Raw genomic sequence first — 22,639 nt, 5'->3', positions numbered from 1 at the left:
TTAGGGGAAAAACAGAGATTGCTAGTTATCCCATTAAAGTGTGATGATTCAAAACAGCTGCTTATTGTGGGAGTTCATAATATTCTCTCTACTTTCCTGTACATTGAAACCTTTTCTAATGAGAAGTTTAAAAGAAAAGATTGCCAGGCATCCTTGTTCTCTTTCCATTTTTCTATAAACATGAACTCCTCTGAGGTAGTCATTTCTGAAACCCCCCTCCCAGGCACACTGCCACAGAATGAGTTACTGAAGAAACAGTTGCCTACTCTTTTATCTGCAACCAACCAACCTATATTTGCAAGTCCTCAGTCTCCTATTCTTGAGTGTAATTTACTTCAAGGGGGCGAAATAGGTTGAGTAAGTGAAAGCACCATCAGTGGGTGTAATGACACTAGCCTAAAGATAGGTAGTTAATCATGCCATCTTGTTGTGTGTAATAGGCAAACTTTTTGTTTTTCCCCCTCTTTCTACCCAGCTTTCCCAGCCAGCTGTAAGCATCGAAGGTCAGGTATCAAACCCTCCATCTACTAGTAGCACGGAAGTGAATTCTCAGGCCATTCCTGAGAAGCAGCCTTCACAGGAAGTGAAAATGGAGGCTAAAATGGAAGTGGATGCACCAGAACCAGCAGATACTCAGCCAGAGGATATTCCAGAGGTGAGAGTAGGGCAGTTACTGCTGTTTTTTGGTTAGGACCTCTGTCTAGGAACTCAAACATGTTACAGGAAAGTATTCTATAATTAGGTCTTATTTTATTGATTTCCATATGAAAAAGGGTCTTCAGCTACATCCACAGGGGAGAGTAAGTAAGATAATGATGTTATTGCTTCTCAGTTACATGTCTTTAGAAAACCAAAAATTCCTACCTTGCCTTTTAGACTAAAGCAGAAGACTGTAAAGTGGAACCTACAGAAACAGAAGAGAGAGGCACTGAATTAAAAACTGAAACAAAAGAGGAGGAAGACCAGCCAAGTACTTCAGCAGCCCAGTCATCTCCAGCCCCAGGACAGTCAAAAAAGAAGAGTGAGTCTCTTAGGCTCTGTGTTTGTGGAGACAGAGTAAAAACCAAAGACCTTAGTAGAGTGAGATTGGATTTCTTGGGCCTTGGAATTGAATTTTAATGTGATTTCATTAAGCTTGGAGCCCTTGGCCTGGTCTCTTCATTATTGCTAATGTTGGAGAAGAAATTTTCTTTCCTTTAGGTATATGTGCATCCTACAGTCACTGGGTGGCTAACAATTTCTCAAATTTATCTTTGTTAGAGGACAGAAATTATTAAATAATATTCTTGACTAAAATGCAGGAAATAATAGCAATAATAATATTTTTTGTTAACCTGCTGTGCGCCAGGCACTGTGCTACAACCTGCCGTGTCTCATCTAAGAACTTCACAGCCCCTCTGTGAGGTTACTGATCACTGTTTTACAGGCAGGAAAACTGAGGCTCAGCAAGGTCAAGTAACACTTCCCAGCTCACTCAGCCCAGGCAGGCTGATTCAGAGTCTCTGCTCTGAACCACGCTACTGAATATTAATGAGTCAAGCCAAGCAAGCAGCAATGCTTAGCAGAGAGTGTTAAACAATTCCCACAGAAATTAGTTTACTAACTAGTTTAGGACTGGAACTTCTCGTGGCTCTAGTGACCCCTTCAATGGCACAGGTAGGACTTATCTCAAAGAGGAATCTGCTGGCTCCTGAAGATGACGTATACAAAAGTGCTCCATGAATACAATATACTTTAAAATGATGGAGTTAAAAAATTATTTTCATTTAAAAATAAGGTTGTTGGGACTTCCCTGGCGGTCCTGTGGTTAAGGCTCCACACTTCTACTGTAGGGGCATGGGTTTGATCCCCCGCGGGTCGGGGAAGTAAGATCCTGCATGTGCATGGCATGGCCAATGAATGAATGAATAAATGTTTGTTATATATGGAGATGTTATTTTGATCTAGGCTGCAACAAACCCAATCTTAATATTAGGAATCTGCTTTTAAAACAGCTAATCTCACAAATTTGCTCAAAGCACAACAAAGTATGAGACAAAGAAGATTCTCCCGTCTGTCTGATTTTTTTCATGTCAGCCCCCACCATGTCGTGAAAAAATACTCAAGGTACTGACAGATATACCCCCTTGAAGATAAAATTAATTTGTAAATAGAAGAAGTAATAAGGCCTCTCTGCTCAGACTGATTCAAAGCTCGAACTGGACCCTTAATGGCCAGCTTCTTAAATGGTAGTTTAAATTAATTCCATTTGGGACATGCCAGCAAATCTTTCCTGACTTTTGGGAGACATACTGAGAACACATTTGAGCATAATTTGATCAACTGAGTCCATCATTCTGGCAATAACAATTTAGTTCTTTCTTTAGACTGGAACCTAACATTTGCCATTAAAATAGTAAATACGTCTTCTGCTGAAGCTCTAAAACATCAAACATTTCAAAGGACTCTTGGCCTTCAGTGGCTCTGATTCCTTTGGCGATAAGACAATACCAGGTCTAATTTCTGACTTGTTACATGCTGATACCAGGAAGGAGGGCTTCTTCCGTTCTTGCTTCACAGCATCCCCCGCCTGTCGTATCTTTTGGAACATTCTGACAAGTCTTTTCATAAATTTTTGGAAGGCTTAGCATTCTGTTTCTACTTGGTCAAGACTATCTTAACTGGGTTTCTGACTGAGAAATTATCTGAGCCATGAAGGGTATTTAAAGGTGACTGGACAAGATGGATTTTTTTTTTTTTTTTTTTTTTTTTTTTTGCGGTACGCGGGCCTCTCACTATTGTGGCCTCTCCCGTTGCAGAGCACAGGCTCCAGATGGGCAGGCTCAGCGGCCATGGCTCACGGGCCTAGCCACTCCACGGCATGTGGGGTCTTCCCGGACCGGGGCACGAACCCGTGTCCCCTGCATCGGCAGGCGGACTCTCAACCACTGCGCCACCAGGGAAGCCCCTCGACAAGGTGTTATAAAGGATCTCTCTGAACCAGGAAATAGAAACACCCTTAGTGATATTTCATGGGGATAATGTAGAGAATTTTGTGTTTTCTGAGCCTTGAGATATATTTTATAGTTTTGACTTGAACCTTTTTTCCTCTTTTGCTTAATTGGTAACTAATTTCAAATATACTCTTCTTAAGTTTTCAAACCTGAAGAGTTACGACAGGCATTGATGCCAACATTGGAGGCACTTTACCGACAGGATCCAGAATCCCTTCCCTTTCGTCAACCTGTGGACCCCCAGCTTCTAGGAATCCCTGTAAGTATGTGGTGGTACTTCTCTTTTCTTTTAAAATTTGTTAACAGCTTTATTCGGATACAGTTCACATATTGTACAAATCACCCATTTAAAGTGCACAGTTTAATGGTTTTTGTGTATTAACAGAATTGTGCAGTTATCACCACAGTCAGTTTTGGATGATTTTCATCACCCCAAAAAAGAAACCCCATTTCCATAAGCAGTCACTCCCCATTTCCACCTACAGCCCCTACTACCAACCAACTGCTGGTCTGCCTTCTGCCTCTGTGGATTTGTCTCTTCTGGACATTTCATCAAAGAGAGTCTTACAGTATGTTGTTCTTTGTGACTGGATTCTTTCACTTAGCGTAATGTTTTCAAAGTTTGTCCATATTGTAGCACAAATCAATACTTCATTCCTTCTTACAGCCCAGCAATATTTCATCATATGGATGTGCATACATTCTCTTTATCCATTTATTAGTTGATAGACATGTGGGTTGTTTATACTTTTTGGCTGTTGGGGATAGCACACCTGTGAATGTTTACATACAAATTGGTGTGTGTATCTTTTTATTTCTCTGGGGTATATATCTAAGAGTGAGATTGCTGGATCATATGGTTTATTTATTTTTATCACTTGAGTAGCAGTAGTTCATGATAGGAAAGATAGATCCAAATTAGCTTCATCTGCTTTTAAAGTTGCCTTTATACACCAGGCTGCTGGGAGGTTTCATTTGAGTATTTTAAGTTGTATTGGATAAGTCATTGGAGTGCTTCGAGGGGCAAAAATCTGTTAGAATCTTTTTTTTTTTCCTATATTTTTCTGTGGCCTTAGACAGATCACCAATATTTTCTGGGCTTAGTTTCATCTGTAGGCTGCATCTAGTACTAAAATGTGAAGGGTCTTTGATTTCTTGGTCTTTTAAGTTGATCACACATGTACTATGGTAAAGTATCTAGAATCGCTCCTGTAGACGATCAGCTTGCTCCTACAAAATCCAGAGTAGTTGTTATTCTCTCTGCCCCTGGCTGCTTCATATCTCTGTAGACTAATGATTTAAAAAAGTGATGGGTATCGATCATTTCTTTGGAAATACAGACACATCAGAGACTCAACATTATCCAGAAAATTTATAATGATTATAGCAAGATATGCTGTGGACCTTGAATATAGTGAGACTTTTGGATAATGTTGTTTGGTGTCACTTTGTCCTTCTAGGATTACTTTGATATTGTGAAGAGCCCCATGGATCTTTCTACTATCAAAAGGAAGTTAGACACTGGACAGTATCAGGAGCCCTGGCAGTATGTGGATGACATTTGGCTTATGTTCAACAATGCTTGGTTATATAATCGGAAAACATCACGGGTGTACAAATACTGCTCCAAGCTGTCTGAGGTCTTTGAACAAGAAATTGACCCAGTCATGCAAAGCCTTGGATACTGCTGTGGCAGAAAGGTAAGAAATGTTTGCACAGATAAGAACTGCATGGAAAACTTGCCAGTTAGAATCCTGAGTCATCAGATTGTAAGTTCATCTTGGATAGGGACTTGGTCGTATTTACCTGTGGTGCACGGGGCGTGGCATATACTAGTTTTCCTGTACATGGCAATTCACATTGAGCTCCTCTTGTCCTCTTCAGTTCTTTGGTAAATGGTGGAAGGATATGACTGTTAAGCTTACCTCAGAGTGGTGGAATAAAACAGTAGCAAACAAGATTAGTTTTAGTTCAGTGAACTGTCTTGGAAACTGAAATAACCCATTATAAGAGACATAATGAAAAGTAAGGCTTCACTAACTTCTGTTTCTGATTTACTTGCCAGTGTAAATATTTTAGCTTGCCCTTCAAACCATATTTAACAAATGGTTTCTTTTGCAGTTGGAGTTCTCTCCACAGACACTCTGTTGCTATGGCAAACAGTTATGCACAATCCCTCGTGATGCCACTTACTACAGTTACCAGAACAGGTAAGCTCGACCTGTGTGGACCATGGTCAGAGTGTCCGCGTGTCCAGGGAGTGCATGCGGATGGACCAGCACACATACAGTCATGGTTCATGTGTAACTTGCTTGAAAACAACTGTACAGCACAAGTTCTGGTATCAGTTTTCTGGGCCCTTATTTTTATAAGGCAGGAACCCAAGGCATTAAGAAGTTAAGCAACTTTATGAGTTGGTGGCATACCTGGGATTACGTCCCAGGCCCCATATTTTTTTCCCACTGTCCTTGTATAGCTCACCACAGCCTCAGGCAAAAACAAAAAAGTTTCAAACTGATTGATCTACTTCCCTGTGAAATTGCTGCCGTCTATTGCCATTCCCAAAACCACCCAGAAAACTTTAACCAAAAGTTTCCTAGCCAGCTGTATCTTTTAGGAAATGTTTCCTTTTTGTGTGCAGCTGATACCTAAGTTTTTCTTGGAGTATGTAAAAACAAAGGATCCCAGGGTATTTGCTTTGCCTCTGTTGGGCACATTAAAGAGACCTCTGTACCAGACTGTTCCTTACAAAAATTTGCATATGACCATGGACGGTAGGCTTCTAATAAATTAGACACTTCTGCCTTATTTTCTCCTGCTCAAATAAGGGCTGTAATCACACAAATTGGATTTGCTAATCTATCTTAATCATAATTTGTCTCTTATTTTGTGTAATCAGCCAACAGTATAGCTGGCATGGGATGTAAATAAAAAAGCAAGGCTGGACAGTCAATACTTTGATGACCCAAACCCATGGTGGTCGTTTTTTGCTGAACTTGTGTGCTACAGATGTATTTCTAGCTTTGAAAAAGTCACTTAAGCTTTTTGTTTTATTTACAAAAAGTTAGGTGCACTCCCCTAATGCTTTGTAGTCATAAGAATCTATAGTGTTTTACTCCTTAAAACCTAGGAAAAGTGGGGGTTCAAGTTGTTCAAGAAAGCAAGTGACTGGGCTTCCCTGGTGGCACAGTGGTTGAGAGTCCGCCTGCCGAAGCAGGGGACACGGGTTCGTGCTCCGGTCTGGGAAGATCCCACATGCCACGGAGCGGCTGGGCCCGTGAGCCATGGCCGCGGAGCCTGTGCGTCCGGAGCCTGTGCTCCGCAACGGGAGAGGCCAGAACAGTGAGAGGCCCGTGTACCGCCAAAAAAAAAAAAAAAAAAAAAGCAAGTGACAGCTGGCATGCTGTAATCTCATGCTATAATCTTGGCATTTATGTACCTTTTTTGGATTTTAAGCACCAATCTACAGCACCCAGGAATATATAATCATGTATCTGCATACACCACTGCCTTTTCCCTCTTAAACTATGTCAGTTGGTGGCTACAATCAGTGTTTAACTGCTTGTGCAGACTTTTTATTGTACTTATGTGGCTTCCTTGGGATCAAAAGGAAATTTGGGGTGTTTTTTCAAACCACAGTTGTTTCTAGATGATTGTTTCCTGGTACTGTATCCATAGTGGATTTTTTTCTTTGGAAGTGGGGAAGGTTTTTTCTTTGCTATGTTTAGGTAATAGAGTAGTAGTTCTTCTCTCCACAGTATATTTATCCTACTTTCGATTATTTGCATCAAGTAGCATAAATTACTAAAATGAAAGGCTGTAGGTCTGTGTGAGACTTGTTTGTTTTATTTGCTGTAATCATTTGCTACTTGTGATCCCATTGAGATATTTAATGCTAATCTGTGCTTTGCCTTGGCTTTCTGCTTTGTGTTGTCTTGTCTTGCTTTTATGTTTTTTGTTGTCCTGCAATCCCTCATTTCTTCGTTTGTTTTGTGTTTTTTTTTTTCTCCCTCATGCTTGTCGTTGTCTGCACTTGGCTTTGATTGCAAAAAACAAAAACCAAAAACAAAACCCAAACTGTGGTGCCCATAAATCTGCATCATTGAATGTCCTTGTCGCCGTTGATGACCTGCTCTCTGCTCCCGTCCCCCTCTTGGCCTGCTGTGATTGGTGGCTTCGTTGCTTGGCTTGGGCTGTGTTGTGTGAACGGAACAGTTCACCCCAGTATGGCCTTCTTGCCGACAGGTATCATTTCTGTGAGAAGTGTTTCAATGAAATCCAAGGGGAGAGCGTTTCTTTGGGGGATGACCCTTCCCAGCCTCAAACGTAAGTAACTATATTATTTTGGAAAGTATTCTCTTATTTCTCAGTTTGTTGTCAGGTGATTATGCTCAGGCTTCTAAGTGGTCTTGGGTTATGCTGTCCAGTATCGTATAGCCACAGGTAGCTATTTAGATTCAAATTAATTCAAAGTAAATAAAATTTAAAATTCCCAATTTCAGTTACTCAGTAGACAATCTGTGGCTAGTGGCTGCCATATTGGTCAGCACAGATAGAGAATATTTCCATCACAGCAGTGAGTTGTGTCGGTACTGATCTAGGGAATACATCAATATTGGATGGTCATTTCAGATATATTTCTTCTATAGGGAAATAATCAGCTTCTCCTAAAAAGTGAAAGGCTGTAGTGCAAGGGAACTTCATTGTTAACTGTTTTGAGTTTGAGAGGAATTGAACAAATATAACCACCTTACAGCCTTCTCATAAAGGTTAACGATACCAAAGTCATTATAATCGTCAGTGTCATTTAACATCATTAGGGGTTTAGGAGTTTGTGAGAGTGATTTATTAGAAAGAGACTTGGTTGGACATTCACAATCTCGCATGCTCTTGTGGTTTGGTAAATGCCAAGAAAAATTTTTAAACATAGCCTAAACTGCCTCATAGTACTTCTGATCTCTAAGATTTAGTTTACACACACAAATTTGGACTGTTTTAGGAAGAAAGAACTATTTGGTGTCCTTTTAATATTCTTCAGCTTCTTTTCCGGTTTAACCTATAATAAACAGTCAATTCAGAACATTTCCCCAAAAAGTATGGAATTGTTATGTTACTAGTAAAAACAGGGCTTCTGAGAAAAACTGGTTAGTGTTTTCAAATTGGGTTTTCAAGTTGTACTTTTTCTTCAGTCACCATTGACATATAATATAGTGGGGTCTGGTACTGGTCTTGGGGTAGATACTGGGTCCCCTTGAACCTTAAGAGATTTTTCTGACCTTGGCTAAACCAGGGAAGTCAGGTCTGATGCAGCAAAGGGAGGCAGCCTTACCATGGGTACTACTGAGTGGCTTACCACATGTTCTGTACCTTAGGACAGCACCACTCTGACTGTGAAGAGTGTAGAAACCCCTCTTGCAGTTCCTCAGGTCAGCAGTGAGCCTGGGAGTATGCGGTACTAACAAGTTCCCAGGTCCTTCTAGACTGCTGGTCTTTAGAACACACTTTGGGTAGCAAGACCTTAGGCCAGGTAGCGATGAATCTCTAGCCTGTAACTAACAGAAAACAGTTTAAATGGGGAAATGTCCTCATTCCTCATTTTTGTGAGGTAGAGTCACAGTAGTCGAAGTTGGGCCCCCTGCAGTTTGTTCTAGGTGGAGAATAAGGCTGTTAGCTCCTGTATTTGTGAGGCTATGAGCAGTGTGGTAGGCTAGATTTCAGAGTAGGAGGCCATGTGGAAATTTTTTAATGAATAACCTGAAATATGTATTCTTAACATTGAAATTTTTTATTAATATAAAGAATTTGACTAGACTCCTGAAATTTTAGTATTTTTTATAAATAGTGGTTTAGCTCCCTCTATACACAGTATCTTTCATACGTAGCTCAGTCTAGGAACATTAAACTATTAGAAGGTGTAAATACCTAACACTAAGAGTAGTAGGCAAGATTTTAAAAGGAAAAGAAGAACAAATTCATGTTTTTAGTTCTTACTGGGTTCTCTTCCTGTAAATGGGAACAGATTTACTATAAAGTCCTTTCCAAAAACATAGGCATGTAAATGTGCATTTTGTGGGAGCCAAGAATGTACTGTTGTATCCTTGGTATATTCTTAGATTTAAATAATCCACTTACAGGGTGGGGTTTTTGCCCTTTGGTAATTAGAACAGTAGTCAGACTGCTAATCTTTCTGTGTTGCTTGTTCTCATTGTGTCCCTCTTCTTTTCCTTAGTACAATAAATAAAGAACAATTTTCGAAGAGAAAAAATGACACTCTGGATCCTGAACTGTAAGTAGTTCCCCTTGAGTAGTCAGTACACTTTGATTTTCCTTCTTCCTTTCATTCTCTTGGTTTGCACAGCCAGTGAGATGATTCTATATTCTTGGACTAAATCTATAACATACATCTAACAGAGATGGTAGAAGTGCTAAAATTTACATATGGTTAGTATTCATTTACATTTCACTAAATCTACCTAATATTTTGGTGTTTTATAGGCTTGAGTGAAGCACAAAGCTACCTCTGCTCAGTGCCATTATTCCAGCCCTGTTGTCCTCTGTATTTTCAAACCAGTTCATAATCCCCTCCTTTATAGTGAGGCCTTTCAGAAGTATTCAGAGGTACAGAGATGTACTGGTATTCTAGGTATTCCTGGAATGGATATGATGGTGTCAGACTCACTTGGAAGTTTAACCAGCAGTCATCTTGATCTTTCACTTTTTATTCCATAGTCACAGTTCATATTTAATGACTAAACTGCTTTTGAGATTTGCTCTACCTGTTACACTAAAGAGCTTTTAAAACCTATTCTTCAATTCTTTGGACGTGATTTTGGCTATCTTTTGAATTGTCAGAAATTGGGAAATATTGGAAGTTTTGATTTGGTTGAATTTTTGGATTTAATCTTGACATTTTGACTTTTCCTTTCCAGGTTTGTTGAATGTACGGAGTGTGGAAGAAAGATGCATCAGATCTGTGTCCTTCATCATGAGATCATCTGGCCATCTGGGTGAGACATCAGTATTTTCCCTAGACTTTTTCTTTGTTGTGAATTTTAGGAAGTTTGTCTTCTCTGCAATGATTATGTTTTATCTTCAGAGTTACTGTCTCTTGGAATTATTCTTTTTTTTGTTTATTTATTTTTGGCCGTGTTGGGTATTAGTAGCGGTGGGCGGGCTCTTTGCTGTGGCGTGCAGGCTTCTCTCTAGTTGTGGCTTAGTAGTTGCAGTGCACAAGCTCTCTAGTTGTGGCACGCAGGCTTAGTTGCCCCGCAGCACATGGGATCTTAGTTCCCCAACCAGGGATCAAGCCCATGTCCCCTGTGTTGGAAGGCAGATTCTTTTTTTTTTTTTTTTTAAATATTTATTTATTTATTTTATTTATTTATGGCTGTGTTGGGTCTTCATTGCTACGAGCGGGCTTTCTCTAGTTGCGGTAAGCGGGGTTTACTCTCGGTTGTGGTGCATGGGGTTCTCATTGCGGTGGCTTCTCTTGTTGCAGAGCATGGGCTCTAGGTGAGCGGGCTCAGTAGTTGTGGCGTGCGGGCTTAGTTGCTCTGCGGCACGTGGGATCTTCCTGGACCAGGGCTCGAACCCGTGTCCCCTGCATTGGCAGGCGGATTCTTAACCACTGCGCCACCAGGGAAGTCCCTAGAATTATTCTGGTTTGGGAAAAGATCATTAAAATCCAGTTTTAAAATATTAAATAACCTAGAATCCAAAAATATAGATATTTCTCTTATTTGCATTGTTTTAATCCATATACAAATACTTTATTCTGTTTTAAATTCTTTAGTGGTCATTGTGCATCAAAAGTAAATACAAAAGATTTATCAGTAGAGGGTAACAGGAAGTCTGTAGCACCTGGAAACCAGCAAGGAGATGTTAGACACAGTTAAACCTGCTAGATTTTGAACATTACTTACATTGTAGTAGAAAAACTAGACGGTATGGATAATGCAGGTTGCCAAGGAGCCACCTCAGTTTCTGCCTCTGAGAGAACATCGCACTGAACAGCATACTGAATGGTGACCATGGTTAGGTTTTTTTTTTTTTTTTTTTGGCTGCGTTGGGTCTTTGTTGCCGTGCGCGGGCTTTCTCTAGTTGTGGCGAGGCAGGGGCTTCTTTTGTTGCGGAGCACAGACTCTAGGTACGCGGGCTTCAGTACTTGTGGCACATGGGCTCAGTTGTGGCTTGCAGGCTCAGTAGTTTTGTCGCACGGGCTTAGTTGCTCTGAGGCATATGGGATCTTCCCAGACCAGGGATCGAAGCTGTGTCCCCTGTGTTGGCAGACAGATTCTTAACCACTGTGCCACCAGGAGAGTCCCCCAAAAGATTTTAAATCAAATCCTAACCAGGGGACTTCTCTGGTGGCACAGTGGTTAAGAATCTGCCCACCAGTGCAGGGGACATGTGTTCAAGCCCTGGTCCTGAAAGATCCCACATGCCGTGGAGCAACTAAGCCTATGCACCACAACTACTGAGCCCACACGCCACAACTACTGAAGCCCGCACGCCTAGAGCCCATGCTCCGCAACAAGAGAAGCCACCGCAATGAGAAGCCCATGCACCACAACGAAGAGCAGCCCCTGCTCGCCACAACTAGAGAAAGCCCACACACAGCAACGAAGACCGAACGCAGCCATAAATAAATAAATAAACAGGCAAGCAAGCAAACATAAAATCCTTTGGGGAGTTGGTTAATAGTTAACTAGGTGTTGTCCAGTGAAAGGCAAAGTTGCATGAAAATGACTAGATACAGACTTCAATGAACTAGGTATTCTTGGGCCTCATGTTCTGTTTCTGAATATTCTCCACATATTTACCCAGGGTGCACATCATCAATGCCTTTCATGGGCAGTGAGTGGATTTTTGTCCATTGTGACACTTATGTGTTTACTGCTATGGGCTACCTCTCTTTGTCCAGGAATGGGGCTGATCCCAGCTCTGTTCCAAGGGAAGGGTTCGGGGAGTATCTGTGTATTAAATGACTCATTTGAATGGATATCTACTCTCTGCTCTTTTCCTGGACTGTTGTTGTTGTTGTTTTAAGAGCTTTATTTTCTAGGTTGCTTTCCCTCCAGTGACTTTTTTTTTTTTAATATTCATTCATTCATTCATTTCTTTATTTGGCTACGCCGGGTCTTAGTTGTGGCATGTGGGATCTTTGTAGCGGCACGCAAGAACTTTGGCTGCAGGGTCTTTAGTTTCAGCATGTGGGATCTAATTCCCTGACTAGGGATCGAACACGGGCCCTCTGCATTGGGATCGTGGAGTCTCAGCCACTGGACCACCAGGAAAGTCCCCTGGACTGACTGTTGATGCTAGTTCAGAGGTCACAGGAAAGAAGAGGCTAATTAACAAATTTCCAGAAAAAAACACTAAGGAAAAGCACAGTAGTTGATGTTTATATGGCTTGTCTTTAGATAGGCCTTTTTAGTGCTTTCCTTAATTAAGAGTGGGTAAGGATAATTAAGGGAGTTGCAATGATCCTTGCAACTGAAGGTCAGCCAGGCGTTGATGAGTACTTAAATTCTACTTATGCACATATCCTTATGTAATTGCAAAAACAAAGAGAATGTACATTTAAAATCTATTAGTGCTGGACTTCCCTGGCAGTCCAGTGGTTAAGACTCTGGGCTTCCAATGCAGGGGGCACAGGTTCAATCCCTGGTCAGGGAACTAAGATCCCACAGCGTAGTCAAAAAATATTTTTTTAAAAAAATATTAGTGCTGCTTTCAAAACGTACTTATTTACATTCCCACCGGTAGCATGTAGACTTTTGCCAATGTGATTGGCCATGACACAAATTTTCTGCTTTAATCTGTGATTCTTCAGCATCTTTGTGCGTGTATGCCAATTTATATGCCCTTCACATTTCTTCATGTCTTTTATCTATTTCTCAGTTAGGTTTTTTATTTCTTTTTTTTTTTTTTATTTTTGGCTGTGTTGGGTCTTCATTGCTGCGCGCGGGCTTTCTCTAGCTGTGGCAGCTGGGGGACTACTCTGCGGTGCGCAGGCTTCTCATTGCGGTGGCTTCTCTTGTTGCAGAGCACAGGCTCTAGGCGTGCGGGCTTCAGTAGTTGTGGCGCACGGGCTTAGTTGTTCTGCGGCATGTGGGATCTTCCCGGACCAGGTCTCAAACCTGTGTCCCCTGCATTGGCAGGCAGATTCTTAACCACTGCACCACCAGGGAAGCCCGCAATTAGGTTTTTTATCCTTTTTCTCTTAATGTTTTCTAAAAGCTCTGTGTATATTGGTTACATTAACTTTTTGTTGTGTATTTAGAAATATTGCTCCCAGGTTGTCTTTTAAATTTCAACCTTACACATACATAAGATAGATTCTATAGCATACGTTACTTCAAGTGTTTCTCTAAGTTGTTTAAGGAAAGTCTTGGTTTACATTTTAGATTTGTCTGTGATGGCTGTTTAAAGAAGACTGCACGAACTAGAAAAGAAAATAAGTTTTCTGCTAAAAGTAAGTTTCATTCTTACAGGTAAAATTTGGCAAAGCTTCACTGAAGCATAGTTAAAAATAAACATCCAGAATGAATTATTTTGTTTCAACATTATTTGAAATTTTAAAAAAATTTTTTAATTAATTTATTTTTTGGCTGCATTGGGTCTTCGCTTCTGAGTGGGGGCCATTCTTCATTGTGGTGCGCAGGCTTCTCATTGCAGTGGCCTCTCCAGGCGCGCGGGCTTCAGTAGTTGTGGTTCACAGGCTCTAGAGCGCAGGCTCAGCAGTTGTGGTGCACGGGCTTAGTTGCTCCACGGCATGGGGGATCTTCCCGACCAGGGATCGAACCCGTGTCCCCTGCATTGGCAGGCAGATTCCTATCCACTGCGCCACCAGGGAAGCCCCTGTTTGAAATATTTAACCAAAGTTAAAACCAAATAATTTTTCCATGATGTACTTAAAGTTGAACTGTAATGTAGTTTTTGGTGTGAAAATCATTAGACCTAGTTATTTATAGGAAGGAGGATATATGTTTTTCTTGTTCCTGCACGTATCCTGATGGAGGCCAGATGTGGAAATACTTTCCCAGAATTGCCATCTCATGAATTCCCTCAAACTGATTCCCTCAGTTTTGTGTATACCCTTAGTCGGGACTGCATTTAGACCTGTCTGATCTTTTCAGTTGGGTGGGGATGGCCGTCAGTTTTAGTTTTGTAGAATGATGCCTTTGCAGTTTTTTGCTGATCTACAGGTTGCTTTTAATCCTCTGTAAAGCTTATCAAAGCACCCGACAGTTGTTTAATATTACTGCAATTGAGGCAAAGTGCATATGAGTGTTTGTTCTGTTTTTTGACTCTTCTGAAAAGGAAAATTTTTCAAAATAAAAAGTTGGGGAAAATAACATTTAAAAAGTATTAACTACCCTGCTTGCTTTAACTGCACATATACTGAAATCAGAATGATATAGAGATGATTAGCATGGCGCTCTGTAAGGATGATAGACTCGTAAAGGGTTCCACATTAAATCTTTTTTTTAAGTATTAACTAGATTGCTAACTTAACAAAATCTACCAAGTAATCTTGTTAGTATTGAAAAAGCAGAAATGAGATTTGGTATTGAAACTTAAGACTGATAGTAATAAATTTGCACCTTAGATACTACTGAACTTTTAACTTTTAAATTCTTAGGGTTGCCATCTACCAGGCTTGGCACCTTTCTGGAGAATCGTGTGAATGACTTTCTGAGGCGACAAAATCACCCTGAGTCAGGAGAGGTCACCGTTAGAGTAGTTCATGCTTCTGACAAAACTGTGGAAGTCAAACCAGGCATGAAAGCAAGGTACCTCATAATTTCCCCTTTTCTTTGTGGATCCACAGTTGCTCCTACACAGTTACTGTTGATGAATCTAATCTGAATGAAACGTTGTGGTCTTTCCCTCCAACATGAATTGTATAGGTTTGTAGACAGTGGAGAGATGGCAGAATCCTTTCCATATCGAACGAAAGCCCTCTTTGCCTTTGAGGAGATTGATGGTGTTGACTTGTGTTTCTTTGGCATGCACGTTCAAGAGTATGGTTCTGACTGCCCCCCGCCGAACCAGAGGTAAGACTTTACTATGGCTACTTTCTAATTTGCGTGGGAGTTTGAAGTTATAGTAAGGTAAACAAGCATAATGGACAAGAAAATATTTGATGTGCTTGTTTTGGAAATGCAAGTTTTCAAGTGTGTAGTATTGAAGTAAAACAAAACTAGAAAATACTGCTCTTGTGTGGTCATAGTAATAGGGAAAGGGATGTGAACAGCAGCTTAAAACACAAAATGACGACTTTTCAGAAAATGTAATTAAGTTTAGGTTGTTTCAAGTACCTTGCTGAGATGTACGTGAAAGAATGTCATACAAATGAGGCAGAATATGGTTTAGAATTCTCCATTTCCAAAATAGTATAAAGGCCAGAATAAGAGTGCTGCCAGAATGTTTGGATTGCTCAATACTGACTGATTATACTGTGTCTCAGGCCCTGCTAGGTGCTGAGACTGTAATAGAGCCACAGGCCCACAAAACCCCCCGACGGGTTCACAATCTAGTCATTTACCTAAATAACTGTGATATTGTGTGATAAGCATTAAAAATGACAAGGTCAGCAAAGGGCACAGAAAAGAGAGAAGGTGTTTTTAGCCACATCAGTAGGAACTCGTTGCGTGACTTGACCTGGCTTCTTTCTCCTCGTTTGGTATAGGAGAGTTTACATATCATACCTGGACAGTGTTCATTTCTTCCGTCCTAAATGCTTGAGGACTGCAGTCTATCATGAAATTCTAATTGGGTATTTGGAATACGTCAAGAAATTAGGGTAAGCATAAAAACAAATGCAAAACAACTTGTTTAATTAGTTTTAAACTAATCACCACTGATATTATGGTGAGATATACATGCAAATATGTGACTTTTGGTCTTTTTTCCTCAACTTTGGCTTTCATCTAATGGAACTATAATTTGGAGACCCTTGGTTAATTTTGCCAGTGGGAAAGAAATGGATATTTTGACCGTAGTTGCACCCATCCCAGATTTATTTTGTTCAGTTAAGCTATTAGGTACAGTTTGATTTGAAGGGCCAGAACCTTAACCTGCACTTGGTCCTTTTGCACCTGAGTATCAAAACCAAAATCACACTAAGGTCTGGGGATAAAAAAAAATTCATCAGACTGGTTCCTTACCTTCAAGGTATATATGTACTTGAGAATATTTAGCACCTCACCACCTCACCTTGCAGGTTATTCCTTTTAACAGTTTGCATTTCATTTAGCCCTCCTGCTGACATGGATTCATTTTCCTTTGCATTGTAGCTTTTGTTTGGTCTTTAAATGCAAATTTGGGAATTTTTTGATCCAGGGTTATGCCTAGTTCTGGCCTGGAAGACTTTTTTTTTTTTTTTTTTTTGGCTGCGTTGGGTCTTCGTTGCTGCGACCGGGGGCTACTCTTGCGTTGCGGTGTCTAGACTTCTCATTACGGTGGCTTCTCTTGTTGCTATGCGCAGGCTCAGTAGTTGTGGCTCATGGGCTTAGTGGCTCCACGGCGTGTGGGATCTTTTAGGACCAGGGTTCGAACCCGCGTCCCCTGCATTTGCAGGCGGATTCTTAACCACTGTGCCACCAGGGAAGTCCCTGGCCTAAGACTTTTGGTCTGATGTGGATTGCACACTTCATGTTATCTCGGGGAAATTATTGGTTTCTGTACTGACTCCATTTTGTAGTTTAAAGTATAACATTCTTTCTAGGATGGGTGATCTTTCTCTTGAATGTTCCTTCTCTTTGTGTTGTTAGGTATACAACAGGGCATATTTGGGCATGCCCCCCAAGTGAAGGAGACGACTACATCTTCCATTGCCACCCCCCTGACCAGAAGATACCCAAGCCCAAGCGACTGCAGGAGTGGTACAAAAAGATGCTCGACAAGGCTGTATCCGAGCGAATTGTCCACGACTACAAGGTCAGGAGGTGGGGGGGATGATAGAACTGTGGCTTGACTAATCCTGCTGCTCTGTATTCTGCTCTTTTTACTATCTTAACAGAAATCTCCTGTTTGTTCTCCCTCTTCCATGTAATTTGTAAAATTAAGCTAATTTGATAGCGGGTGTTTTCTTTCCTGAATTACTAAGATGAGTGGATCTGGCAAAATATTTAATAGCCATTTGTGATTGTAGGGTATCCCATGTTAAGAAACTTGAACTACTAAATATCTTATCTGTTTTTACTCATGGGGAGGAAAACATGAAATGGGTGTTTTCCTAAGCAGCCCAGCAAATCATTCTTTAACGATGTGGTTTCCAGTAATTGTAATTGGGGTTGTTTTGAACATATTTCTCAGTAGGAACTGCTGATACTTCAAGGGTGTGTGCAAGGCGGGCGTGCCTCCTGTCGCACTGCGTTCTGTCTCAAGAGTGGTAGAAGCCACGGTGTGAATGATGCTGCCTTTGCCATTGTTCCTGACAGGATAGTTTGCCACTTGGTTATGTAAAGGCGGATAATTTCCCTGTCCTCGTGGGTAGAGGAAAGAGGAACCAGAAATACTGATTTCAGACCAGACCTTTCACTGTTTGTGACACTAAATGTCTCCCCGGACATCATACTTGGGTATAAAATCTCTTGCCATCTTCCAGAAGACACATCTGATTCTTCATGTTTCTTGCATCCGTTAGCTATGACTGCTTCTGTATAATAAACGTGTTTTTTTTTAATATATAAATTCCTATTTGTACACGGATATTTTCACAGGATATTTTTAAACAAGCTACTGAAGATCGATTAACAAGCGCGAAGGAATTGCCTTACTTTGAAGGTGATTTCTGGCCCAATGTACTGGAAGAGAGCATTAAGGAACTGGAACAGGAGGAGGAAGAGAGAAAGCGAGAGGAGAACACGAGCAACGAAAGCACAGATGTGAGGGCTTTGCATTTCCCTTTCCAGCCTCTACCTATTCTCATGTATAACCCAGAAGTGAGCTTAAGTTTTCAACATGGTCTTAAAGCTCTCAGCTCTTCAAGTTGGGCAAGAAATATTGGCGTAGATAAGTTACTGTGGTTCTAGTTGAGTGGTTTTAAGCCCTTTTTAGCATCAGACCTCTTTCTTTTAATATATAAATTGATTGATTGGCTGATTTTGGGTCTTCGTTGCTGTGCACGGGCTTTCTCTAGTTGTGGTGAGCAGGGGCTACTCTTTGTTACGGTGCATGGGCTTCTCATTGCGGTGGCTTCTCTTTGTTGCAGAGCACAGGCTCTAGGCACGTGGGCTGCAGTAGTTGTGGCTCGCAGGCTCAGTAATTGTGGCTCGCAGGCTCTAGAGCACAGGTTCAGTAGTTGTGGCGCACGGGCTTAGTTGCTCCGCGGCATGTGCAATCCTCCCAGACCAGGGCTCGAACACTTGTCCCCTGCACTGGCAGGCGGATTCTCAACCACTGTGCCACCAGGGAAGTCCCAGACCTCATTTTTTAAAAATATTTATTTATTTGGCTCCGTAGAGTCTTAGTTATGGCATGCGGGACCTACTTCCCTGACCAGGGATCGAACCCGGGCCCCCTGCATTGGGAGCACAGAATCTTAGCCATTGGACCACCGGGGAAGTACCAGACCTCATTTTTAAATGGAATCTTGGATTTCTAGTAATGGAAGACTGAGAAAATTACCATCTAGAGCATGGGGTTGGTAAACTTTTTCTGCAGAGGTCTAGATTATGAATATTTTGGCCTTGCAGGTCATATATTGTCTCCAGCACATTCTTTTTTTTCTGTTTTTTCTTTTTTTCTTTAAACAACACTTTATAGATATAAAAACCATCATTCTTAGCCATACAAAAACAGGTCTGGGGAAAAAAAAAAAAAAAAACAGGTCTGGGCCAGAGTTTGCCAGTCCCCAAACAGAACCTATGTTGTAGAAGGATCATCTGAGGAGCTTTTCCTTGTCATTTATTTCCCCATAGTTTATGGGGAAATTGCCCTTGCTGAGTCTGAACTATTAAAGTCACCCTTAAATAGTCTAATAAAAACCCTTTACAGCCTGCAGTTTAAACTCCTCGATTGAACGTTTTTCAAGTTTTTTTTTTTAATAGTAGGCCCATAAAATTCTAGAAAGTGAGCAGAAGGAAATGTAGCCAAGGCCTTTGGCTCCCTGCTCCTGTGTGCACTTCACTACCCCACACTGCCACTCACTCCTTGTTCTTGTCCTCAAATCTGGGATAGCCTGGGTCCACCTGAGGTGTCTCCTTGGTCTGCGGGGTTCTTCTGGCCAAAAAGCTATTGTCTTAACGAAGAGACATTAGTGGAGACATTCTTCACTGGGAGAAAATAAGTGCAAAAACGTTAGTGAACTTTAGTTTACTGTAAATAACAGCTTTAAAAAAGAGAGGAGGAATGAAGAGAGCAGATGGTGTAAGGTGGAAGGTTATGATCTCTAGTTTCAAAAATGGAGTCTTAAAAAAGAAAAAAATGGAGTCTTTTTACCATTATTTTTTCTTAAATCTCTTAACAAATAGTTAACATTTTCTCGTCCTCTTGTGCTAACCTGCAGGTGACAAAGGGAGACAGCAAAAATGCTAAAAAGAAGAATAATAAGAAAACTAGCAAAAACAAGAGCAGCCTGAGTAGGGGCAATAAGAAGAAGCCAGGCATGCCCAATGTATCCAATGACCTCTCGCAAAAACTGTATGCCACCATGGAGAAGCATAAAGAGGTAAGATATAGCCACCAAGCATGGAAAAGAACAGGGCAGGATTTCTCAAAAGCTCCCCACCGTGGTTGGTATTTATGACGTGAGCACCAGACCATTTGAAATTCAGAAGGAAGAAAATCATTTGAGGGGAAAGAAGGCAAAAAGAGGATGGCTAGAGTGGGTGCTGAGAATAGGAAACGTAAGCCGTCTTTGATTTGTAGCTGTTATAAAGCTAGATGGTGCTGGGAAAGTGTAAGCATAGTTTGTCTGACCCTGTTGTTTGTGATCCTTTTATGTTTGTATTTCTGTCCGTTGTTCAGGAGATTGGCTTGTTGGGTATCTTTATTGTTTTGTTTTAGACCAAGCTCCTTAGAACTCCATTTGGCCACTCCACTTTGTCTGTAATGGAACTTTGGCAAAATGAATGAATATTTGCCTTCCTGAAAGGGAACTGGGAAGTGTAGAGAATTGAAGAAAAGTTAAACTTTCATATATGCACCTGTAACACCTTCTCAGCAAAGTTAAAACTTTGAATTATTTCATTATTTAAATTGCTTTATTGTTGTAGGTAGCTTGGGAGTAAAACTGGGTGTGTTGGACTTTTTCTCCCCAACGTCATCATTGCTAAGATGAGGAGTCTTGAAGGGTAATTCATGTCAGTTTGTTGTTGTTGTTGTTTTTTAACATGTATGACTCTGTTCAGACATCATAGTCAAGTTCTTATAGGAAGAGGCCATTATGTGGAGAGGGGACTTGAAGTCTTGGTTTAAGGTGTGGATGCCTCACTTAGATAATGATTGTCAGCTGTTTTGAGCAATATATAGTGTCACAGAATTCTATCATAACAGCAGTTGGGGAAAGCCCTTAGAGTGTGTCATAATAGGTGTGACTTAAGTTGTGGATACATCATCTGAAGAAGATGTGGGTAGTAGTCACCTGTTAGGAGTTAGAATCTAAGGTCGTCAATTTAGGTTAAATTCAAGTATTGTCTTAGCTCTAGGGTGACATACAGTGGAATCAGTCATAATGGTTGTTATTGGATGGTTGGCCATAGTGAAGATTTCCTAGGGAGTCACCAGATGGTTTTATCTGCCCCTCTTTTGAATGGGTTGCTGCAGACATTCCCTACTTGTTAGATCAGGCATTTTCAAAATGCTCTTCCTTGCTTTATGAGTGCTTTCTTTGAGCCACAATGTCACACCCAGTATTACAAGGTCACACACACATCACGGTCCTCCCTTGATGTTTTTAACTTTCGGCATCTGTTTTTATATGTCTTTAGTCAGTGTGTGCACTCTTGTCCTATGTTTTCTTTTTTTTGTTTTTTTCAAGTTTTTGTTTTTGGCCACACTGTGTGGCATGCAGGGTCTTAATAGCTCCCCGACCAGGGATCGAACCCACGCCCCCTGCAGTGGAAGCACGGAGTCTTAAGCACTGGACTGCCAGGCAAGTCCCTGTGTTCTTTTTCTAGACTCTTGTTTTATGCCAGCATTGCTGCCCAAGTATATAACAAATGTTACTGCCAGTTTGCACAGATTTTCAGCCTCTGAAAAACTGGTAGAATATAGTGGGCAATACAGCAGTTACAAGTTCTTGATCTCTTGAAGGTTCCATTTTACATTTTATTATTACATATATAATCCGAGCTTCCTCTTGCAGCCTTTACACCAGTGGTTATGGGAATTAATGGTGGTTGTGTGTCTTTAAACTTCAGTGAACAAACTTCAACTTTTGCTGTTTCTGTAGCAAGGATGAAGGAGGTTTTGCTTTTTTAATTTTCCCACCCCTACCAACTTTTTTTTTCCTCCAAACTTACAGGAAAGTTATATAGAAGGTGCCCTCCCATAGCCTTCACTTAGATTCACCAGCTGTTAACATTCTGCTACATTTTCTTTATCTTTATTGCAGCAAGTCCCTTCTAGGAAGGAGGGCGTTTTCTGTGTGAGCGCGCTGTGGCTTCACGCTCAGGAACCTCGCCCGCTGCTGCCGTCTCGGGCCTGCTTCTCCTGCTCCATGCCGAGTCGCCATGTTTTGGTTCCTGGCCTTACTTTCTTAACATGACATGGAAGACTCCAGCCCAATTGTTTATAGAATGTCCCTCAATTTGGATTTTTCTGTTTCCTTATGATTAGAGTCAGGTTAAATCATGGATTGTATCTTAAAGTAGACCACTTTGAGGCAGAATGTCCACTGTACGGTGCTGTACCCGACCAGTCTTCTTTTGAAAAAATTATTGAATGAGGTAGAAAACATAAGATGTAGATTCTTTAGGCCCATCGTAGACAAGTCCCAGAGAAGAGCACAGAGGTAGTGAAGCAGGAGAAAGAGGGCCATGTCGTGTAACCTTGCGAGGTGGTCATAAAACTAAGCCAGGTGTCCTGGCCCCCCAGGTGCACAGCCTGGCCCACCCGTCCGCGGCATCTGGTCCAGTGCCCCGTGGTGCTCTAGCGCCAGAGTCAGGATGAGCCTGTCTGTTTTGCAGGTCTTCTTTGTGATCCGTCTCATCGCCGGCCCCGCCGCCAACTCCCTGCCTCCCATCGTTGATCCCGACCCCCTCATCCCCTGCGACCTGATGGACGGGCGGGATGCCTTTCTCACCCTCGCAAGGGACAAGCACCTGGAGTTCTCCTCACTCCGAAGAGCCCAGTGGTCCACCATGTGCATGCTGGTGGAGCTGCACACCCAGAGCCAGGACCGCTTCGTCTACACCTGCAACGAGTGCAAGCACCACGTGGAGACGCGCTGGCACTGCACCGTGTGCGAGGTAGGCCCCTGGCAGGGGAGGGGCGGGGGGGCTTCCAGGTGCCTGAGATGCGATTCAGACAGAGGTTATGCAGGCCTGGAGGGCCTTCCTGGGCTCCGGGGCCACTGGTGAGTAACAGGACGGGGTGGGTGGGGCCTGGTCTCAAATCTGAGTAGTTGATTAGAGGCTTTCTCTAAAACGGGGCTTTTTAGCCCACGCAGAGTATGTAACTGCTTTTGAATG

At 41.6% G+C, this 22,639-nt stretch overlaps 1 protein-coding gene and 1 non-coding gene across 2 annotated transcripts in view; both read left to right on the top strand.

Annotated features, from left to right (window-relative positions):
- Nucleotides 1–22,639, top strand: part of EP300 (E1A binding protein p300) — a 70,716-nt gene that overhangs the window by 44,696 nt on the left and 3,381 nt on the right. Inside the window, exons 15-30 of the mRNA XM_019943965.3 lie at nucleotides 476–655; nucleotides 877–1,021; nucleotides 3,134–3,252; nucleotides 4,454–4,693; nucleotides 5,115–5,203; nucleotides 7,239–7,319; nucleotides 9,223–9,279; nucleotides 9,923–10,000; nucleotides 13,403–13,470; nucleotides 14,641–14,791; nucleotides 14,909–15,055; nucleotides 15,691–15,804; nucleotides 16,775–16,940; nucleotides 17,726–17,890; nucleotides 19,513–19,674; nucleotides 22,136–22,417. Of these exons, the coding sequence (XP_019799524.2) occupies nucleotides 476–655; nucleotides 877–1,021; nucleotides 3,134–3,252; nucleotides 4,454–4,693; nucleotides 5,115–5,203; nucleotides 7,239–7,319; nucleotides 9,223–9,279; nucleotides 9,923–10,000; nucleotides 13,403–13,470; nucleotides 14,641–14,791; nucleotides 14,909–15,055; nucleotides 15,691–15,804; nucleotides 16,775–16,940; nucleotides 17,726–17,890; nucleotides 19,513–19,674; nucleotides 22,136–22,417 (2,244 nt within the window). The remainder of the gene's footprint in view (nucleotides 1–475; nucleotides 656–876; nucleotides 1,022–3,133; nucleotides 3,253–4,453; nucleotides 4,694–5,114; nucleotides 5,204–7,238; nucleotides 7,320–9,222; nucleotides 9,280–9,922; nucleotides 10,001–13,402; nucleotides 13,471–14,640; nucleotides 14,792–14,908; nucleotides 15,056–15,690; nucleotides 15,805–16,774; nucleotides 16,941–17,725; nucleotides 17,891–19,512; nucleotides 19,675–22,135; nucleotides 22,418–22,639) is intronic.
- On the top strand, nucleotides 14,380–14,482 carry LOC117314345 (U6 spliceosomal RNA). Its single transcript, XR_004529095.1, has one exon. It is a non-coding gene; the product is annotated as a U6 spliceosomal RNA (small nuclear RNA).

The sequence above is a fragment of the Tursiops truncatus genome, chromosome 11 (assembly GCF_011762595.2).
Source record: "Tursiops truncatus isolate mTurTru1 chromosome 11, mTurTru1.mat.Y, whole genome shotgun sequence".
Lineage (NCBI taxonomy): Eukaryota > Metazoa > Chordata > Mammalia > Artiodactyla > Delphinidae > Tursiops > Tursiops truncatus.
Note: the sequence above shows the minus strand (reverse complement) of the source record. Positions and strands in the feature narration are given on the sequence as shown.